General features: G+C 40.0%; 1 protein-coding gene across 8 annotated transcripts in view; it reads left to right on the top strand.

Moving 5' to 3' along the window:
* The first annotated feature begins 207 nt into the window (after positions 1-207).
* meis2a (Meis homeobox 2a) overlaps positions 208-17,920 on the top strand; it is a 119,285-nt gene continuing 101,572 nt past the window's right edge. For all 8 annotated transcript variants that reach the window (XM_088432800.1, XM_088432801.1, XM_088432802.1 and 5 more), the window contains exons 1-7: positions 208-1,094; positions 1,200-1,426; positions 2,264-2,405; positions 2,486-2,536; positions 2,657-2,707; positions 3,117-3,266; positions 16,741-16,855. In XM_088432800.1, coding sequence (XP_088288926.1) covers positions 1,083-1,094; positions 1,200-1,426; positions 2,264-2,405; positions 2,486-2,536; positions 2,657-2,707; positions 3,117-3,266; positions 16,741-16,855 — 748 coding nt within the window. In that variant the 5' untranslated portion in view covers positions 208-1,082. The remainder of the gene's footprint in view (positions 1,095-1,199; positions 1,427-2,263; positions 2,406-2,485; positions 2,537-2,656; positions 2,708-3,116; positions 3,267-16,740; positions 16,856-17,920) is intronic.

The following is a 17,920-nucleotide window of genomic DNA, read 5'->3' on the forward strand; positions in this document are numbered from 1 at the left end:
TATAGTAAGAGTTGTATGTTGCAGAAGTGTGCGGTGTTGCGTTACTGTCCAAACGTGGATCCCAAAAGTATTTTGGGTGGGTGGGGAGAGAGTTTTGGAAGGTGGGAGGCTGGGGTAGAAGAAGAAGAGGAGGAGGAGGAGGAGGAGGAGGAAGCGAAGGAGGAGGAGGCGGCTTGCCTACTATTCCACACAGTACACACACACACACTAGGAGGAAGAGTGGGTCTCTGGTCTCTCTCGCGTGGGAGAGCCGTTCGCCTTGCCTTGGCGCTCCACCACTGGCTGGGGCCAGAACGCCACTTCCGGGATCCGTCATTGCGCTCGCCCACCGCTCGGCGCGCTCGGTGCGCTCACTCACTCGGTGTGTTCGGAGGACGCGAGCCGGCCGCCAAGCTGACAACACTCATTCACTCTGCAGCCAGCTACCAAGCCGCACGGCGACCCAGCAGCGGACCTGCCCGGACAGACTTTGCTTTTCTTTCACTCTCCCCCCCATCTTTTTTTTTTCTAACCCTCCTCCCTCGCCGTCCGCTTGTGCAAAAAAAGTCCACAGTGGGGCGAAAGAGACTTTTAAAGGAGAGACAGCGGAGAGGACTTTACTGGGGGGAGGACACCGGACTAAAGCGCAAGGCACCCGAAAAAAGACAACAAGAAGAAGAGAGAGGGAGCGGGGGAGAGAGAGAGGGGGAGAGAGAGAGAGAGAAAACTTGAACATCATCGCCGAGCGTCATTCATTCATTACCTTGACAACCTCTGGCTTTGATTGACAGCCGGAGTGGCAAAAAGCCATGATCGACGCGACAGTTGACTTTACGCACCGCTCCTTGATGGGCCAATCGTAAACCATCCACCGTGTTATTATTTTTTACACCTTTTTGACACTTTTTTAAAAAATATATATTTTCCCTTGGAGGACAACCCGATGCGACCATCGGCGAATAGGAGATCTCGCCCAAACAAAACAAAAAGTTGAAAAAAGGAGACAAAAGAGAGCTGGGATTTTTTTTTCTCTACGCTGACGAGAGGGATACTAAAATTGCACAGAAAATAAATCGGCATATTAAGGAGTTTATTGCAGCCTGATGGCGCAAAGGGTAAGTATACGCTTCAATACCAACGCCACCAAAGTCGGTCGGAAAAGCGCCCAAAAGTCCCTTCGCCCGGCGCTAACTTGTCCCCCGTTGCGTCCGCTCCCGCAGTACGACGAGCTGGCCCATTACGGGGGCATGGACGGCGTATCGGCGTCCATGTACGGGGACCCGCACGCCCCCCGGCCGCTCCCGCAGGTCCACCACCTCAACCACGGACCGCCGCTGCACGCCAGCCAGCACTACGGAGCTCACGCTCCGCACCCCAACGTCATGCCCACCAGTATGGGCTCGGCCGTCAACGACGTCCTCAAGAGGGACAAGGACCAGATTTATGGGTGAGCTCGGCATGCTTTTTGGGGGAATTTTTGTCGAGCGAGCACTTTCTTTACCTTTACGGGATTTAAACACTTTTTTGCACAAGTCACCAAAAAGTAAAATTTTCTTGAAATGTGAAAAAAATAATAACGCAAAAGCCTAGCTTGTTCACAACAAATTAAGGCGTTTTGCAAGCTTCAATCCATACAATTGTTTTAATTTATTAGATTTTTTAAAAGTAATGCAAAGGCTTAAATGTGCACCGTGCATGTAAATGTAATGCACTGGTACCCACGTTTCCTTTTTTAAAAAAAAAAAATATTAGTATTTTTTTTTTTTTACTTCAAAATGATCCTCCTTAAAATAAGAATATGCAATTCAACTAAAGGGACTTTTTTCACCGAGCCGGAATTGCTCATTTTGTATTTATCATCATTTAAAAACGTTTCCCACATTTCCCACTGTCAGCGCCGCGTTCAGTTTACAAAACGTCCTCGGTGCTTGACAAATAAAATAAAAAGTAAGAGTCACCCCCTTAATTCTCTCTGCCGTGTGTGTGTGCGTGTGTTTCACCTTTTTGTGTTGCACTTCTCACGCTTGTCACGGTGCACTTAAGAAAACGTCAGTCTCCGCCATGCGGATCAATGAGAGGTTAAAAATGTGCTTAAAAGCAGCTTATCCTAATAAAAGTGAAATATTACCATGCGGGCTTTTTAGAATCGTGTAGAGTGTTTTTTGGAGGGAGTTAAAAAACAAAAAGGTTCATCAAATTTTGGGGGGGGTTTGCATGCTTGCATGCTCCGGAGTTACCGGCACTCGGCGCAGTGCTCAAGCCGCCTTTGCTCGCCCCTGTGCAGGCATCCCCTCTTCCCGCTGCTCGCTCTGGTCTTCGAGAAGTGCGAACTGGCTACGTGCACGCCTAGGGAGCCCGGCGTGGCCGGGGGGGACGTCTGCTCCTCGGACTCCTTCAATGAGGACATCGCCGTGTTCGCCAAACAGGTCCACAGCCAACACAAATAAGATTAAATAATAAAATAAAAATACGGTCACGTTGATATAACTTTTTTATTTTATTTTAGGTCCGAGCAGAAAAACCTTTATTTTCATCAAATCCAGAGTTGGACAATTTGGTAAGTCCACTTTGGGGTGTGCAATAATTTAAGAAAATTATGTCAAATCGCTCTAAAGTTTCATATCAATTGCTTGCGAGCATTGTCATATTCTTCAATTTTCTGACGCTTGTGTTTCAGATGATACAAGCCATACAAGTATTACGGTTTCACCTCTTGGAATTAGAAAAGGTAATTTTGTTTTTTGTCTTGCATGAGAATGAGAACACTGCGGTGTTTAGGAATAAATTGTCATATTTAATGCAGGCGGGCTATTTAAGCTGCTCAAGTAACAATTGGTGCTCAATTAAGCCTCTTTGGCGCACGTTATTGATCCGCAAGCACGTATCTGCTTTCAGCCGCTGCCACTTAATACGCTCCTGCACTTTATTTGGATTTTAGATGAAGATTTTTATCTTTATTTGTTTTCTTTTTTTATTTGCTCGCGCTTGTTCCGCTTCAACTTGTTGCTGCATGTCTCGGGGGAATAATCAGAAAAAAACACGGCAACAGCTTGCCTATTGTTTTTTGTTTCCTAATTGGAATAGTATCCTGAAAACAAATAAATGAAATCAGGTGATTGTTCTTTTTTTTTTTTAAGGTGCACGAGCTTTGCGACAATTTCTGCCATCGGTACATCAGCTGTTTGAAAGGAAAAATGCCAATAGATTTAGTGATCGACGAGCGGGATGGAAGTTCCAAATCCGACCATGAAGAGCTTTCCGGCTCGTCGACGAACCTCGCCGATCATGTAAGTGAACGCAACATTTTTCTACTTGCGTGTGTTTGAATTGTTTGGTGTGACGAAAGTGCTTCTTAGTTTTTCACGCAGCGTCGACGTTGCTTGTTGGATACAAGATTTGAAAAAAAAAATGCTTTGTTGGTGGTGTACATAAATCTATATTTTTAAATCATTTGTCGGTGAACGCAGCGTTTTGTTGCCTCCTCCGCCAACTGCTCGTCAGCTCTGAATTCTTTTAATAGTTTGGCCAAGATATTGAGTCTTAAATGTTGTTTCTTCAGCCGGGATGTGCCGGTGGGGTCAAAAGCTAAACGCGCTACAATAGTTTTAGTTATTGTTTTAAGTCTTTTGATTGGCTTCGCTCATGCGTGCGTAATGCGCGTGTTTTTGTGTGTCTGTGTGAGCGCGCACCATGGAGAGACAATTACGTGTTAGCCGCTAAGCCTTAGCTTTAGGCCACTATTAAAAAAAAAAAGAAAGAAAAAAAAGAGAAAGGGGGCTTTCCACGCGAGGAGCTTGTGGGAGTGTTGCAAAGCTGCTGTGGATTGTCTCCGCAGAGGTGCACGGAGGTTGTGTTTGAGTGTGTGTGTGTGTGTGTACAAATGTGTGTGTGCTCGCCTATTGCAACGTGAAGCTTTAAGCATCAATGTCAAGTTCACATTGCATATGATGCATCCCTCCTAGAGACATCCTTCTCTCCCTCCCTTTGCTGCTGATGTTAATGTGTTTAATTGTTTCCTATTGATTACTTTTTTTTTTTTTTTTACAATGCAGTGTGCAACCCCCCCCCCTCCCTTTTCCTTTCCCCCGCCTCTTCTTTTTATGACTGGAGGCTCCTTATTGCTGAATTCAATTATAAACACCTTTAGGTACAGAAAGCTAAGCTGGTTTAAATCAGGCGTTTTTTTCTGTATTATTATTATTATTATCATTATCATCACTACGTACACGTGAGGTAATTTAATAGAAGTAATGTTTTGCTTGCGATCAAGTCACTTGCTCAATGCGAAGCAGATTATGTAAAGTCACTACTGTGCTGCATCTGTCGGCTTGGGCTTCAGGCCTTACACACACACACACACACACACACACGCGCGCGCGCGCACTTGCACATACACACGCAAACTGAGGTGCACTTTCGTGTTGTATTCACGTTGGTCAAGTTTGGCAATACTGTGTCCCTTTTTAAAGCACGCCGTTGTTTTCTTACTGCACGTTTTAAAGTAAAGAATAATCGCTAAGATTAGAACACGAGCGACTTGCCAAATAGTGAGACCACCATTTTTAGGGAGCTGATTTATGACTTGAAGATGTTATTGTAAAACTTCTCTTTAATTATCATATTGCGTACCCTTATTTGCAATAAATATGAGTTTTCAAATGACATGAACTCGCCGAATATAGCTAGTGTGGCCTTGGCATCATCTTGCCAAATAGTGTATCCACTTTTAACCCGAATGATTTATTAATTCTGATTGTCATCATACCACGCCTTGTTAATTATATTTCTTACACGTATCTACAATAAGTTGATTTTACATGACATCAAGTGGATAAATTGCATGTAGCAATAAACAGTGAACTCTCACTCGGTGTTATTGAATTATTCATTCCAAATGTCGTTCTAGGGTGCCTTTTTAATTGTTTAAAACTTAGTTTCAAATGACATCTTCTCATGGATTGAATAAGTTCTGTGGCCCAATCATAAACTTGCTAAAAAAAATAATAATTCAGTGCTTATCAATCACGTTAAAACTTGCGATCACGTTCGTTCAAAATGGCTAATTAATAATTCATAAATTGCGCCAGAGTTTCCCAATATGTTACAAGCTAATTTCAATGCGATCAAAAGAATGATGTCATTAAAACGTGAATCTGCACTTTACTGGTTAACTGTCATGTTTTGTATTTTTTAAAGCATTTATTACATTGTTTTTTAACGTTTATAAGCATTTAATAAACCAGTATTGTAAAGTTGTATCCGGAAAAATGTTGTTGCCATTTTACTTGTCATGTATTTAAACTTTGAGACCATTTATTGCAGTGTTGTGACGCTGGTCATCTTTTTTATGACCGCTAATTTGATTAAAAGGCGATTATAATGCAAATAAACATCAACGTAAACTTTTTTTTCGGAAAGCACACGTTAATCCATTGCAGGCCTACTCGTATATCGTTTTAATAAATTAATCATTGGACTATTCCCCAATTAATTGTCAATCCCCAGTTTTCCAGGAGATAAGATAGCTTGATATGCTAATGAGCTCCACAGGCTCTCTTACGTCCACTTTTCTCCGCTTTGCATTTTTAATCGGCGTTGCCCTCCCTGGGCGCCAGCGTCTCATGTGGTGAAAGTTGGTTTTAGTGGAGATGAGACACCCTTTTCTTTTTTTTTTTTTTACATACCTGAGAGCATCACAAGAAGGCGCACTTTGTGTTTACACTTGAGTGCAATTGTCTTGGTCGTGATTGGATTAAGCGAGAAAGGCGGATGCTTGATTTGGTGACTGTCTCCATCGGTGAAGCCCACCCAGGATTTAACCCCTCCCCTTTTGAGGAATCCTAAAAAAAAAGCATGCTCTCGTGTCGTAATGATTTTTTTCCGCTCTTGTCTGCCGCGATACGTTAAATTAAAACACAACTAATCTGGTTTGAATATTCTCCATGCGGTGTTACTTTCTAGGACCTGGCGGGGTTCTCGCTGCTTTGTTTTGGAGATCCTTCCTCGGGGAGGTAGATAGGAGTTCCCATGGAGGTTACGCTCTTGCTTATCTTGACGCTGCATGGCTGGAAAAAAAGAGGGGGAAAATAGAGGAGGAGAGGGAGGGGTGGGGGGTGTTTACATTGGATTTTCTGCAACAGGCAGGGAACTGGTTAAGACACGGTGAGCTCACTTGGAGTTCCACTCAAGTGTTGCAATAGTACAGCCAGGGTCTGCATGTCCGGGGGACGAAACGCACTGAAAAAAAAAACGCTACAGTATGTACTGTATGCACAGAGGGGAGGTTATGATGTCAGTCTACTTTTTTTCCTCAACTTTTCGGTCTTTATTGAAGTGGTTTCTCAGCATTTTACACACTGCACCACCTAAAAAAAAATAGATCTTCTTGGCACTACAAAGTGTCTCCATCATGACTAACCTTAAAATACAGACGTTTACTGGTCCCGAGTGTTCATAAAAATTGAGACAGTGGTTGTTTGGAAAATGTTGATTTATGTTTGTGAAACTGTATGGTTGAAAAGGCCCTTTATTTTTATCTTTTGTCAATTTTACATGTGAGCATTCAGGTTGATTATATTATATATATATATATATATATATATATATATATATATATATATATATATATATATATATATATATATATATATATATATATATATATATATATATATATATATATATATATATATATATATATATATATATATAATCTGTGTGTGATGTTTTGTAATTGTAACACAATTTAGCAATAAGTTGGTTCATGTTCCAACTAATTTGCTCTTAATTTGAAAATAAATCTATTTTTCCTGGCACGGCATTAAGAATGCATTAGTTTAGATATGCTTATACCTGCAGAAACCCTTTTAAAATATTACGTACCCCCTATCGCGCCTAAACCACTGATTTAGAAACTTCATGAAGGTAATAATGATAATTTTACAAAACAGACATGCCTGGTGCTCATATATAAAGATGTGTTTCCCATTGTCAACATCGTATTTGAATATTGAATCTTATTTGATGAAAAAATGAAGGTGCGGGAGAACTGGCGTTGATTTATTTTTCCAAAAAAAAAGTGCTTTCAGTCCAGTTTGAGAGTATTCCAGGGCCCCAAATCAACATTGTCGAGTCAACAAAACGGCGCACCATTTCATCCAGCATCATGTTGCTATGCGATTCCGTCTAGCCTTACATTTCCTATTTGATTAGCGCTCCCAGGGCCTGTTGGGAGCCATATCTAATCATCATGGCTACAAGCAGGGGAAAGCGAGTGAGAGAGGAGAGAGACTTTTCACTTGTTGCACACTGTGCACCCTCTTCCAACACATCACTAAAAGTGCGTTGCAATACAGCTGCCACCAGGTCAGATACTGTTGAGTATGTGCACTCGTTTTTTTTTTTCGAAATAGAACATATACAGGTAATGCTAGGCGTCTTTTCATGCCACTTGTCTACTTTTATGTGCACCACTTTATTAGGCGCACCACGATAAAACTCCCCCGGCGAATCCCCTCGAGCATCATGATCATTATAATAACTTTTTATTGAAGGTGTTTGAAGAGAGGCCTTGATTTATTTAGGGGTAATTTTGGTAGACTGTAATTTGTGGTGTGCGGGTGTACTATTAGGTACACCTGCAAGATCTAGATAGTTTAAAAATAAAAAAACGAGATCATTTGTTCTTATTGTAGTGGACTGCATCATAATGAGAGTTCTGCATTTTTTGACATGCGCAGGATGTTAGTGTATGTTTTTATAATTTGTGTGTGTGCTTGTGTATCGCTTTCTCACAATGTGTGTGTGTGTGTGTGTAGATGTGTGAATATGTATGTGTGTGGTTATATATATATATATATATATATATATATATATATATATATATATATATATATATATATATATATATATATATATATATATATATATTCAGTTTCCCCTATCCAAATATTTTTTGAATGACCTTACCTTCAAGCAGTGTAGTGAGAAGTTTCCCTGAGAGAAAGTTTCCAAGCCGCTTGTCTTGTCAGAACCCAACTATGATGAATTATTAGCTGCTCAGTTAAGAGACGCATTTATTATTCCTCATAATTGAGGGTGTTAGTGTTATAACACTCAGCTGTTCATTAAGGCCGCACCTTCACTTTTTTGAGCCGTATGTAATTATAAACACCCTCCCCTCCCCCCATTTATGTGTTTACGTCGTGTGGCAAGATGTGTCTCGAAATATCAGCTGGTGTTATGATTTATGACCCTTTGTGTGTGTGTGTGTGTGTGTGTGTGTGTGTGTGTGTGCTTGTTTCTAGCGTGTCAGCGGTTCTATTCAGGATCATCACCGGATCTTTCTAACCTCTCCATGCACACCATCCTTCCCTTCCCTTCCCTTCCCTTCTCTCCCTCCACATTTCCCTTGCAGCTTTCACAGGGAATTTGAGGGAAATTCAATGATGCCGCTAAATCAATTTTAGCTGAAATTCCAAGGGAGGCGGGCGTAGCGCGCCAGGCAGGTGTTTGGAAATGCGAGACAAGGGATTTCTCCTCCTGCTTTTTATATTTTCATTATATTTTACAGTTCTACCTCTAAAGTGGAACAGAGTCTGACATTGGTTGACTCCGAAGTTGGCATTTCAAAACTAAATACAGTAACGTTAATGAATGTGTAACATTGGGGCATTTGATTAGTAGTTCAGGCCTTACTATGTCACTTATCGTGCATTTACAGTCCATTAGCATCTGGAATTGACGTTTAATTGATATCTTTTGTCACTGTAATTTCTCACTCATGCTTCGTCTTATCTATCAAAGGTACTCCTCCAGCCGTGGTATAAAATAGATTTAAAAGAAAAGGCCAAAGAAATAGAAAACTTGAAACTTTTGAACTGAACGATAATCGCTGTATTTTAATCAACGTATATACATTTTTGATGCCAATACTTGACATCGGGATTCGCCCGTCTGTATTAAAAAATAAACATAAGCAAAAGATATGACAAAGGATGATCCTTTGAAAATTTTGTACAAACCTATTTTATGCTCATCCAATTTGTAGTTGGTTTTGCGACTCCTTATTGTTGTTTCTAGGGTTATTAAATTAAAAAAAAAAAAATAAATATATATATATATATATATATATATATATATATATATATATATATATATATATATATATATATATCGTATGAAAGATTTGGAATTGATGTCATAAGCAACAGCTCTTTGAACACAAAAGATGCAGCAGCACAGACAGACAGACAATTTGACAGTACTCGGGGGTACATATTTTTTTTCTTCGGGGGAAAAAAAAATCTCCATTTTTTTGGGCATTGACGAAGATGAAATCATACCACTTTTTCAATTTTTTTCCCGATTGGATTCCATTCATTTCACGAGGGAAAGATAATTTGCCGCACAAGTGTTTTGAGTTACAAGCGCGGTCACAGAACAAATTAAAACCCCAAGTCGAGGCACCAGTGTAATTACAACTTGTATTACGAAAGCTAAAGGCAACCCCCATGAGACTTTGCTCCTTTTCACCCCCCCCCCCCCCAGTGTGTTTTGTGTTTGCACGCCGCCATTTCCCTCCATCTTCCTCCTGCGCTTTTGAAGACAATTAGCGCCGAGTACGTTTCTCTTAATTACAGCCTTTCTTCAGGGAATATTCTCACCGTTCCTTGTATATGGCCTTTTTTGCTTTTGTTTTGCGTAGCGTCTGCCTGGCGCTCGCTCGCTCGCTCGCTCGCTTGTTGTGTAGATTGACTATTTGGCTGACACGCACAACTTGTTTGAACTTTATCACACCCACAGGGCCCGCGACAAAATGCTTGTGTATGTTTGTGTTTGCGCGGCGTCTGATGATGATGATGATGCCGCCGCCGCCGCCGCTGCGCCCTCTTCTCGGAGAAGGGGGCGCCGTGAATAATTTATGAGGGAAGGGGAAGAGGGCTTTCGCGGAGTGCACAAAGTTACAACGTGTCTTGTGTTTCACAGGCATGCTTGTGGATTACAGGTGAATTAAAAAAAAATGTTTTTGTGGTTATGCTCGTTGGTTCCTGCTGTTTTGTGGTTTATGGGAGGCAAATAAAACGTTTTGTTATGGTTTTCAAACTGGGGTCTGCAAGCAATATGATTTACAATAAATTACTTCATATATGGGCACCAACAGGATGTTTTGTCATTTACCAATAGTGCATTCTTAAATAATTTTTGCTCTTTTCTTGAATTTATATTTTTTTAATTTAGATTTTTTAATAACCTACACTAGAAAATATTTGTAAAAAATCATAAATAAGTTCCTGGGATTTATTGTCTCGACTCTGAACTCATTCAATGCCAGTGACGTATTTTCACGTTTTTTTAAGAGTCCAGACATTCAATCCCAGACATTTAAGTACTGATTTAGTAATTAGGTATCTGGAAATTAATATCCTTAATGTACTTATGTATCCAGGAATTAATTTCTGGACTCTTAAAAAAAACAAAAACAAAAAAAACGTGAAAATAAGACCGGCATTGAATGAGTTATAAACGTAAAATTACGTCTTTGGGATTGAATGAGTTAATTTGAAAACAAAGTTATTTTTCACGTGCATTTAATACTTTTAGATATTTTGCCACCAGCTGAAAATGGCATTACATCTGCTGGGGGCTTACTTCAATTTTATTGGTTGGCATTTCATTTGCGGCATAACTGCTAAATGCTGCTTCACCATGTTTACTTTTGAACTCTGTGTTACATTGACTTACATACTAATTCCAACTTCTGATTTTTTTTAATACAATTTCATATGACTGAGTAGACATGTTTAGCTTGGTGAAAAGTCCAAAACCTGCGTGTAAATATTCACTCTTCAACTAGCCTCCACGAAAAAACAAGTGACTCATCTTTGTACCGAAAAATCAAATGAGCAAATGATGAGAAATTTTCATCGAGCCAAAAGCACTTAACAGTGATATTAATTCTTGTTATGGCGTTTGAGATTGATGATTATGAGAGGGTGCTTGGCAAGAAAAATCTCCCTGTAAGAGGACCTCAAAAAGATTGACAACTTTTGATCTCGAGGGCCATGCAAATCCTTGCAAAAAAACCCAAAACAAATCAAACATCTAATTTCCTTTTAACACCATTAACTGCAGTCCGTCTTTGAATTTAATTCAGTGGCCGGCGCCATTAAAAATGACACATTGTTCCCACAATGATAGGAGAATTACTGCTTATCGATTTGCTGCATTAAGGAGGCCGAGAGCCGGGCCTCACTCGACTTTTAGTTTTCCGAGTGCCCCCCCCCCCCCCCCCCCCCCCCCCCTTAATTACATGCAAGCTGCCCTTCGTCCCTCATGTGATGAAGACGCTAGCGGATTATTTTGGGAAGCGTCCTGCTTTTACGCAGCGTTCCCACGGGCGCTTGGATATTCAATTAAAAACAGAAATGAGCTCATCAATGGAATACAACTTTGCGGCTGCAGTGAATGTACAATATCTATACACACACTGTACTTAGTTTCACTAGATACAAGCAAAACAAACCAGCTTTTGCCAAGAATATGGAAGACTTCTTATCCGAACTTTTTAACCCTTCTGCATACACTTTTAAAGCTACACACATTGCGTTTTTTTCTAATTTTGTAAATTTGTTTATAGGCGTCATAATTCAAGTTAGTTATGAAAATTATTTTCCTTCAACCACTCTAATTGTTCAATGGTATCAGTTCTATCCGTTCATATATAGGTTAAATTTTTTAACAGCCACAAAAAATTGTCTTTGTAGCCGATGTGTGACGATGACACTTTAAGACATAGCCATTAACTCGTCTCTACCGCCACCTACTGTCTTGAGGTGAAACACAAGTCAACGAACAATTTTCTTTTTGCTGACAGTTTCACTGCTGCTCAATGGAAAAATTGCAGGAAAATCCATGTCATGAATACGATTAAAATGCATCTCAAAAATTGGAACTATAAAGGTTTTATTTGGTCCAAAATTTGGACAATGATTACTTTTGTATACAAAAACTTGCTCGTGCAGTTGCAATCACATAGAAATGTCAGAATCGGTGCATTTTGAAATTTTTACACGTTTTAATCAACTGCTGGAAATTTCAGCGCCCTAGTTCTTTTTGAGTTTGCCACCTGTGTTCTAATATTTAAATGTGTTAAAAAAAAAATGCCAGTTTTTGCCCATTTTAGTTGGTATTAAAGTCCAACAATAAAACAGCTGGCCAAACAATCAGTCAGGCCCCCGTTTGAACCCAATAAAATCCAAGCAAGAACCCACTGAACAAGCTTGAAAAGTGCTTGAAATTGACTTGGAACTGACTGTATGAACTCCCTAACAACAGACTTTAGTGAAGTGTATCCGAGCGTTTGTCGATCAATGGCCCAGAAAGTGAAGTGAGGCGCCGACCACTTTCCCCGCTTTTCCCCTTGGGCTCACTTTGGAGGGTCCAAAACCTCTGCAACGGGGCTCTCTCATGAGTAACCCTCCGAGCTCCTTTTTTCTTTTTCTTTTTTTTCTTTTTCTTGCCCAGCGCCATCCGGAGAACAGCTGACGCTGAGAGAGCCTTGAATGCAGGCGGAGGGGGCCTTCAAGGGCCTCGTGTAGTCGTCTGCGCCCCCTTTAACGGATAAAAGGAGCCTCGCTCGCTGCACAACGGGACCCGGCACCCAAAGGAGCCCGGCAGCCGCCTGTCTCATAGCAGCCATTTCCTCCCGCTAAAATTTCACACTATGAGCGACACGATTGTTAGACAAAAATACTGTATGTTTGAAAATACATGGACGTGTCTAACGAGGGGAAAAAAATGGCATGGCGGGAACTAAAAAGTGGGTTGAGGTTTGCGGGAAGCTTCGTTGCAGCCCCGTGTTTGTTTGCCTTGGGCTCCGCTCAAGGGGGCCTCCTCTGTCGGGGGCCCTGGAGCAGCTTCAGACTCTCATTTTTATCCTTTTCGCGACATCCCTACGGTATCAGCTGGTGATTTTTTGGCGAGTGACGCCATCGGTCCGTCTGAAACGACGGAGGAAATTCCAACCCGAGCCTGCCGTCATGTGGCGCTGATAAAGCTTTTCCTGTAACAGCCGGAGTAGCCGGCTTCCTCGTGGGCAGGGGAAGGAGGCAGAAGGTAGAAGGAAATTTAAAAAAAAAAAGAAGTGAAGTCATCTTAAGAGCTTGTTTGCACGTGGGCATGAAAACTTTGACACCATCGTGTTTGGGTTTATGAGGAAAAAACTGGAAAGTAAACGTTTGGCTTTTATGATTTAAATGTGGAAAGAAAAATGGGGAATGTTTTCATTCTTTTAATGCTTTCCGACATCTTTTTTTAATTTACTTTTTAAATAGCATTGCAAAAATGTATTATTGGGATGTACCGTGGACCGCTAAAATGTAGCTGGCGAGCCACAAATGACCCCCAGGACTTAGCTTGGACACCTCTAACCGAGGCCATTTTGTTTATTTTGGCAGTTGATGACCAACCCACAGTGCTGTTTTTGAACATTATCAAACATTTACAAAACTTGCTCAGTTCATTCTTTTACACATGTCTATGCTATAACCGCTAAGCTAGCTGTTTGACAGAATGTATTTCCAATTCATTCAAAATATCAATGAAAAACCTTAAGTTTTTTAAATGTTTATATAGTCTCTTCCATAGTGTTTTAGCCACTTAGCTAGCATGAAAGTTGCCGCTTTATAGACGGGAATTGTGTTTCGATTCTGGTGAGAAAAAATGTCAAAGAAGAAACTTATTCATACACTTTAGCTACTAAGCTAGCTAATTTCTATAAAAGTTGCTTAGGTGGTAAAATGTACGCAATTTTAGGTCATAGAGTGCTAAGCTAGCTCCTTTACGGATGGTAATTGTGATTCAGATTTGGTAAGAATTCCTAACAAAATGTCAGCGAAGGGTTTCTTACATACTGCTGCGTAGATTTTAGCCACTAAACTAGCTGATTTGCGTCAAAGTAGTTTGGCCATTTTCAAGATCGGCACTGCAAAAAAATGATGGTTGAATTCATTACATTTTCTTTTACGAAGAGGCAAGCAAGCTACCTTTATGGATGGGGATTATTTTTTCCTTCTTGTGAGTCTTTGTATACTTTCTTAAAGGGTCTCCTGTTAAACTGTGTTGTTAAACTATAGCCATTAAGCTAGCTGGTTCACGTAAAAGTTACTCAGCCCTTTTCAAAACGTATACTGATTTTTTTTTTTTTTCAAATTTACTCAATTTTATTTTGTCTAGCGGGTGCACGAAATAAAATCTGAATTCAGAAATAGTTCTTTTTTCTCTCTTTTTGGATGTTCCAGCCAGTTTGTAATACTCATTACAGCCACCTAAACTACAGCAGCTGCAGCATGATTTGTTGCTATCCCGTTACAAATAAGACGGAATTTACAATGTTCATTAAAAGTTGAACCAGTTTACAGAAGCGTAGTTCCTACTTTAATGCAAATTTGCGCCAATATAAAGAAAACCACAAAGCAAGCTGATTTATGCAACAAGTTCTTGGCTGAGTTCCATGTGGGCTATGAAAGGGTCATGAAATGTATTCAATGCGTAAAAATTGTAGAATTTAGGATTTTTTTTTAATTGACAAAAAAAAAAAAAAAACAGACATAGTTGAATCATTTGTTTTGGCAATAGACTATCAGGTTGTAATCACAGTAGTGAAGTGCAACATCAACCACAACATATGACTGATTAAATTTATGACCCCTGTTAATCGTAAAACAGGTTTGCTAAAGGCCGCTTCCTGGTTGGTTTCACTCAAATGCCGTATTCAAATTGTGTGCAAAAGTAGCTGGTTTAAGAAAAAAATATTTGATTTGCATGTTGTTTAAGGAATGAAAGAACATGTTTAAATCACATAACCTGCCTTTAGCTGCTAAGCTAGCTGATGGTATGCAAAAATTGCTGATTTCTACGTGGCCCTAAGTAGAGGCCCCGAAATTTATGTGTTGTAAGTTGACCTGTAGTGACCTTGACTTGAAATTTCAAACTTCATGAGAGCAAGCTTACAAGAAAATGTGCTTGCTTGATTTTCCTTTTATAGTAGCCATTAGCCGCTAAGCTAGGAGATAGGCTGCTCTCTGAATAAATAAATGCCATTCCACAAGTAGTTCTCAACCTGCTTTTATGAAAGTGAATGTGTGCATCCACGTGTTTATGTTTCTCGCTCCATTATGTCATGCGTGTGAATTCATGTGTGTGTCTGTGTGTGTATTCCTTGTGAGCTTCTGTGGGTGTGTGCACATTTTTGGCAGATTAGCAGGAGAATCACTGTCATATCTTATTTTCACTCCTGACAGCGGTAATGATTAATGGCGGCTGTGGTGTGTTTGGACGTCTTACCTCTGTATTTCGCACTTGACACGGAAGTCTCGCTCGGTCGTGCTACAACAATAACACAAAAAAAAAAAAAACTGCAAAAGCTAGCCTGCTGTGTGTGTGTGTGTGTGTGTGTGTGTGTGTTAGACAATTACTCAGCAGAGCTCGTCGTGCAGGACGGCGCATTGCGAGCGTTCTGTTCTCATGCATTAATGAAGCGCTTTGATTGCACAATTTTGACTGATTGCCAGATGCTGTACTGCTTGTTTCTCTTTTGTTTGTCTTGTGAATTGTACAAGCTAGCAGCCTGTAGATTAGCTGTGCGTAAACGTTTGTGCTCAAGGGCTGTATTTGATTTGTTAATTGTTGATGAGGAAAAAAAAGAACAATCTGTATGTAAGTCAAAATACACGAAACCAAAAGTCTGTTCTGTTCATTTTTGTCCAACGTCCTAAAAAAAGTAAATAAATAAAAAAGAATGCTTGCAAAGATACATTGTAACAAACCGTACGGTATCTCAAAGGCTTTGAACAATTTGTTGAGGCCAAAATGCCGAGAGCGTTGTTGGACACGCGCACAAACTCAGATGTGTTTCTTGTGTTTCTTAACCTTCGCTGAAGCCTTGAGACTGCCTCACTAAAACGCTGAAATTGCATCAAACTCAAGTTAAAAAGCACTGGATTGAGGCTTGGAAAGCTCACTCGTTAATGAGTTGTTTGTCTAGTTAGCTAGCTAGCGAATGACCTCTGTGTTTGGCTAGCTAACAGGCTGTCTGTTCAGTTAGCTTGCTAGCTAGATAATAGGTAATACATTTTGCCTGAGCTGCATTTGAATGCACCTTATACATCCGTGAGACGTTAACATTCCCATTAGCCGCTTGGTGCTAATGCAGAAGACTATTTGTGTCATATCATACAATCACACATAATTACAGTCCCATTTAAAGCATTGTTCAGAATGACATTTAAAAAAAAATCACTGGTATAGATGTTATGACACCTTTTTGGAATGTCCCTTTTACTTTATTTGGTTATTCTAGTAAGTTTCTGAATTGTTATAAATGGTTTATTCGTCTAGCTTGCTAGCCTGTCTGTTTGCTTGGCTAACTAGCTATCTGTCGGCCTAGCTAGCTTGCTAATTAGCTTTCCATCTGGCCCTGGAGCTATCTTACAAGCTAGCTAGTTATCTTTCTTGGCTAAATTACAGAGACACAGACAGACAGATGCTAATTCAATTTCACAAATAATTTATTTTTTACGATCCACTTTTCATTGTTGGTATGTAGCCTCTATATTTGGCTTGGGCTTCTTTTTAAGGTTTGAATTCCCACACAGGAAAAATGCATGGATGTATTTTCTGTTACATGTCCAAGGGTCACTCATACGTTCTTTCTCTCTTTCTTCTCTCTTTTCGCTGGTTCCCTTTGTCTGAAAACATCAGAACCCCGCATCATGGCGAGACCACGACGACGCCACGTCAACACACTCAGCCGGCACGCCCGGGCCCTCCAGTGGGGGCCACGCATCGCAGAGCGGTGATAACAGTAGCGAACAAGGTGAATAGCTGCATGAACACACTTATTTATCTACTGTAGTACATACTGCTATATGCTATGTATCCTTCATTCATATACAGTGGAATGTGAAAGGCGCACCATTCAGAATTTGAGCATTGTACGACGGATATATAAAGTTTACACACCCCTGTACAAAATGTCAGGTTTTGTCACAGAAGCATAGCCACGATAAAGCAATCATTGCTGTATTCAAAGTGCTGTACATGCAGTAAAAACCGATCATCCAATAGCAGGTGGTTACTTGTTCTTTTTTTTTATTACATGTACAGCACTTTGTATGCAGAAATTTTTAAATTTGAATTTAGATGGTTAATAAAGGTTTTACAAGGCATTTTTTTCACCCGATTTTGAGGATCTGCTGACGCAGTAAAATTTTCATTCCTGAGCAATAACATAAGAATAGAAATAAAGTGTATCCAAATTGGATTTTTTTTTAAACATTCACACCACTTTAAATGACCAGTTTTTTTAACCTTTGTGCAGTATTTGTGCAATCCTTTAATGTTTACATCAAACGCATTTCACACAAAAAGAAAGCTTTGAAAGAAGACACTAGAGTGATGAAATTTCACCCAGATGGGTTACAATGTCAAATTTCAACATGGCACAACCGCTTAGTTATCACACTACTTCGATGGTGCCATCCCTTGGTGAAAATATCCTGAGAATGATGTTGAAGAAAATAACCTAAAAATGGTCAAAATACTGCACAAGGGTTAAACTAAAAACATTTAAACGTTCCGTCACGTTTCCAAGTTACTTAAAGTACCCATAACTGCCGTATGTTTTTTTTTTCTTTTGGAAAATTCTGTATACTTTTCCAGCCCTTAAAAATGGAAATGAGATATTCATAAATCTAATCTTTTCCCCCCCCAATAATGCGATTAGGCCCAATTTTTGATCTCAGGATCTGGAGAATAAATCTTTTCAATTACCACTATTTCCAAAGAGGAAAAAAAAATCTGTCCTGCATTGGACCTAAGCTATTCCACTGTATATGAGCATCATCATCAACTTATTAATCACCCATTTCCAGCCCTTATG

Source organism: Hippichthys cyanospilos, chromosome 14, assembly GCF_059441005.1.
Source record: "Hippichthys cyanospilos isolate Australia breed blue-spotted pipefish chromosome 14, RoL_Hcya_1.0, whole genome shotgun sequence".
In the NCBI taxonomy this organism is placed as follows: domain Eukaryota; kingdom Metazoa; phylum Chordata; class Actinopteri; order Syngnathiformes; family Syngnathidae; genus Hippichthys; species Hippichthys cyanospilos.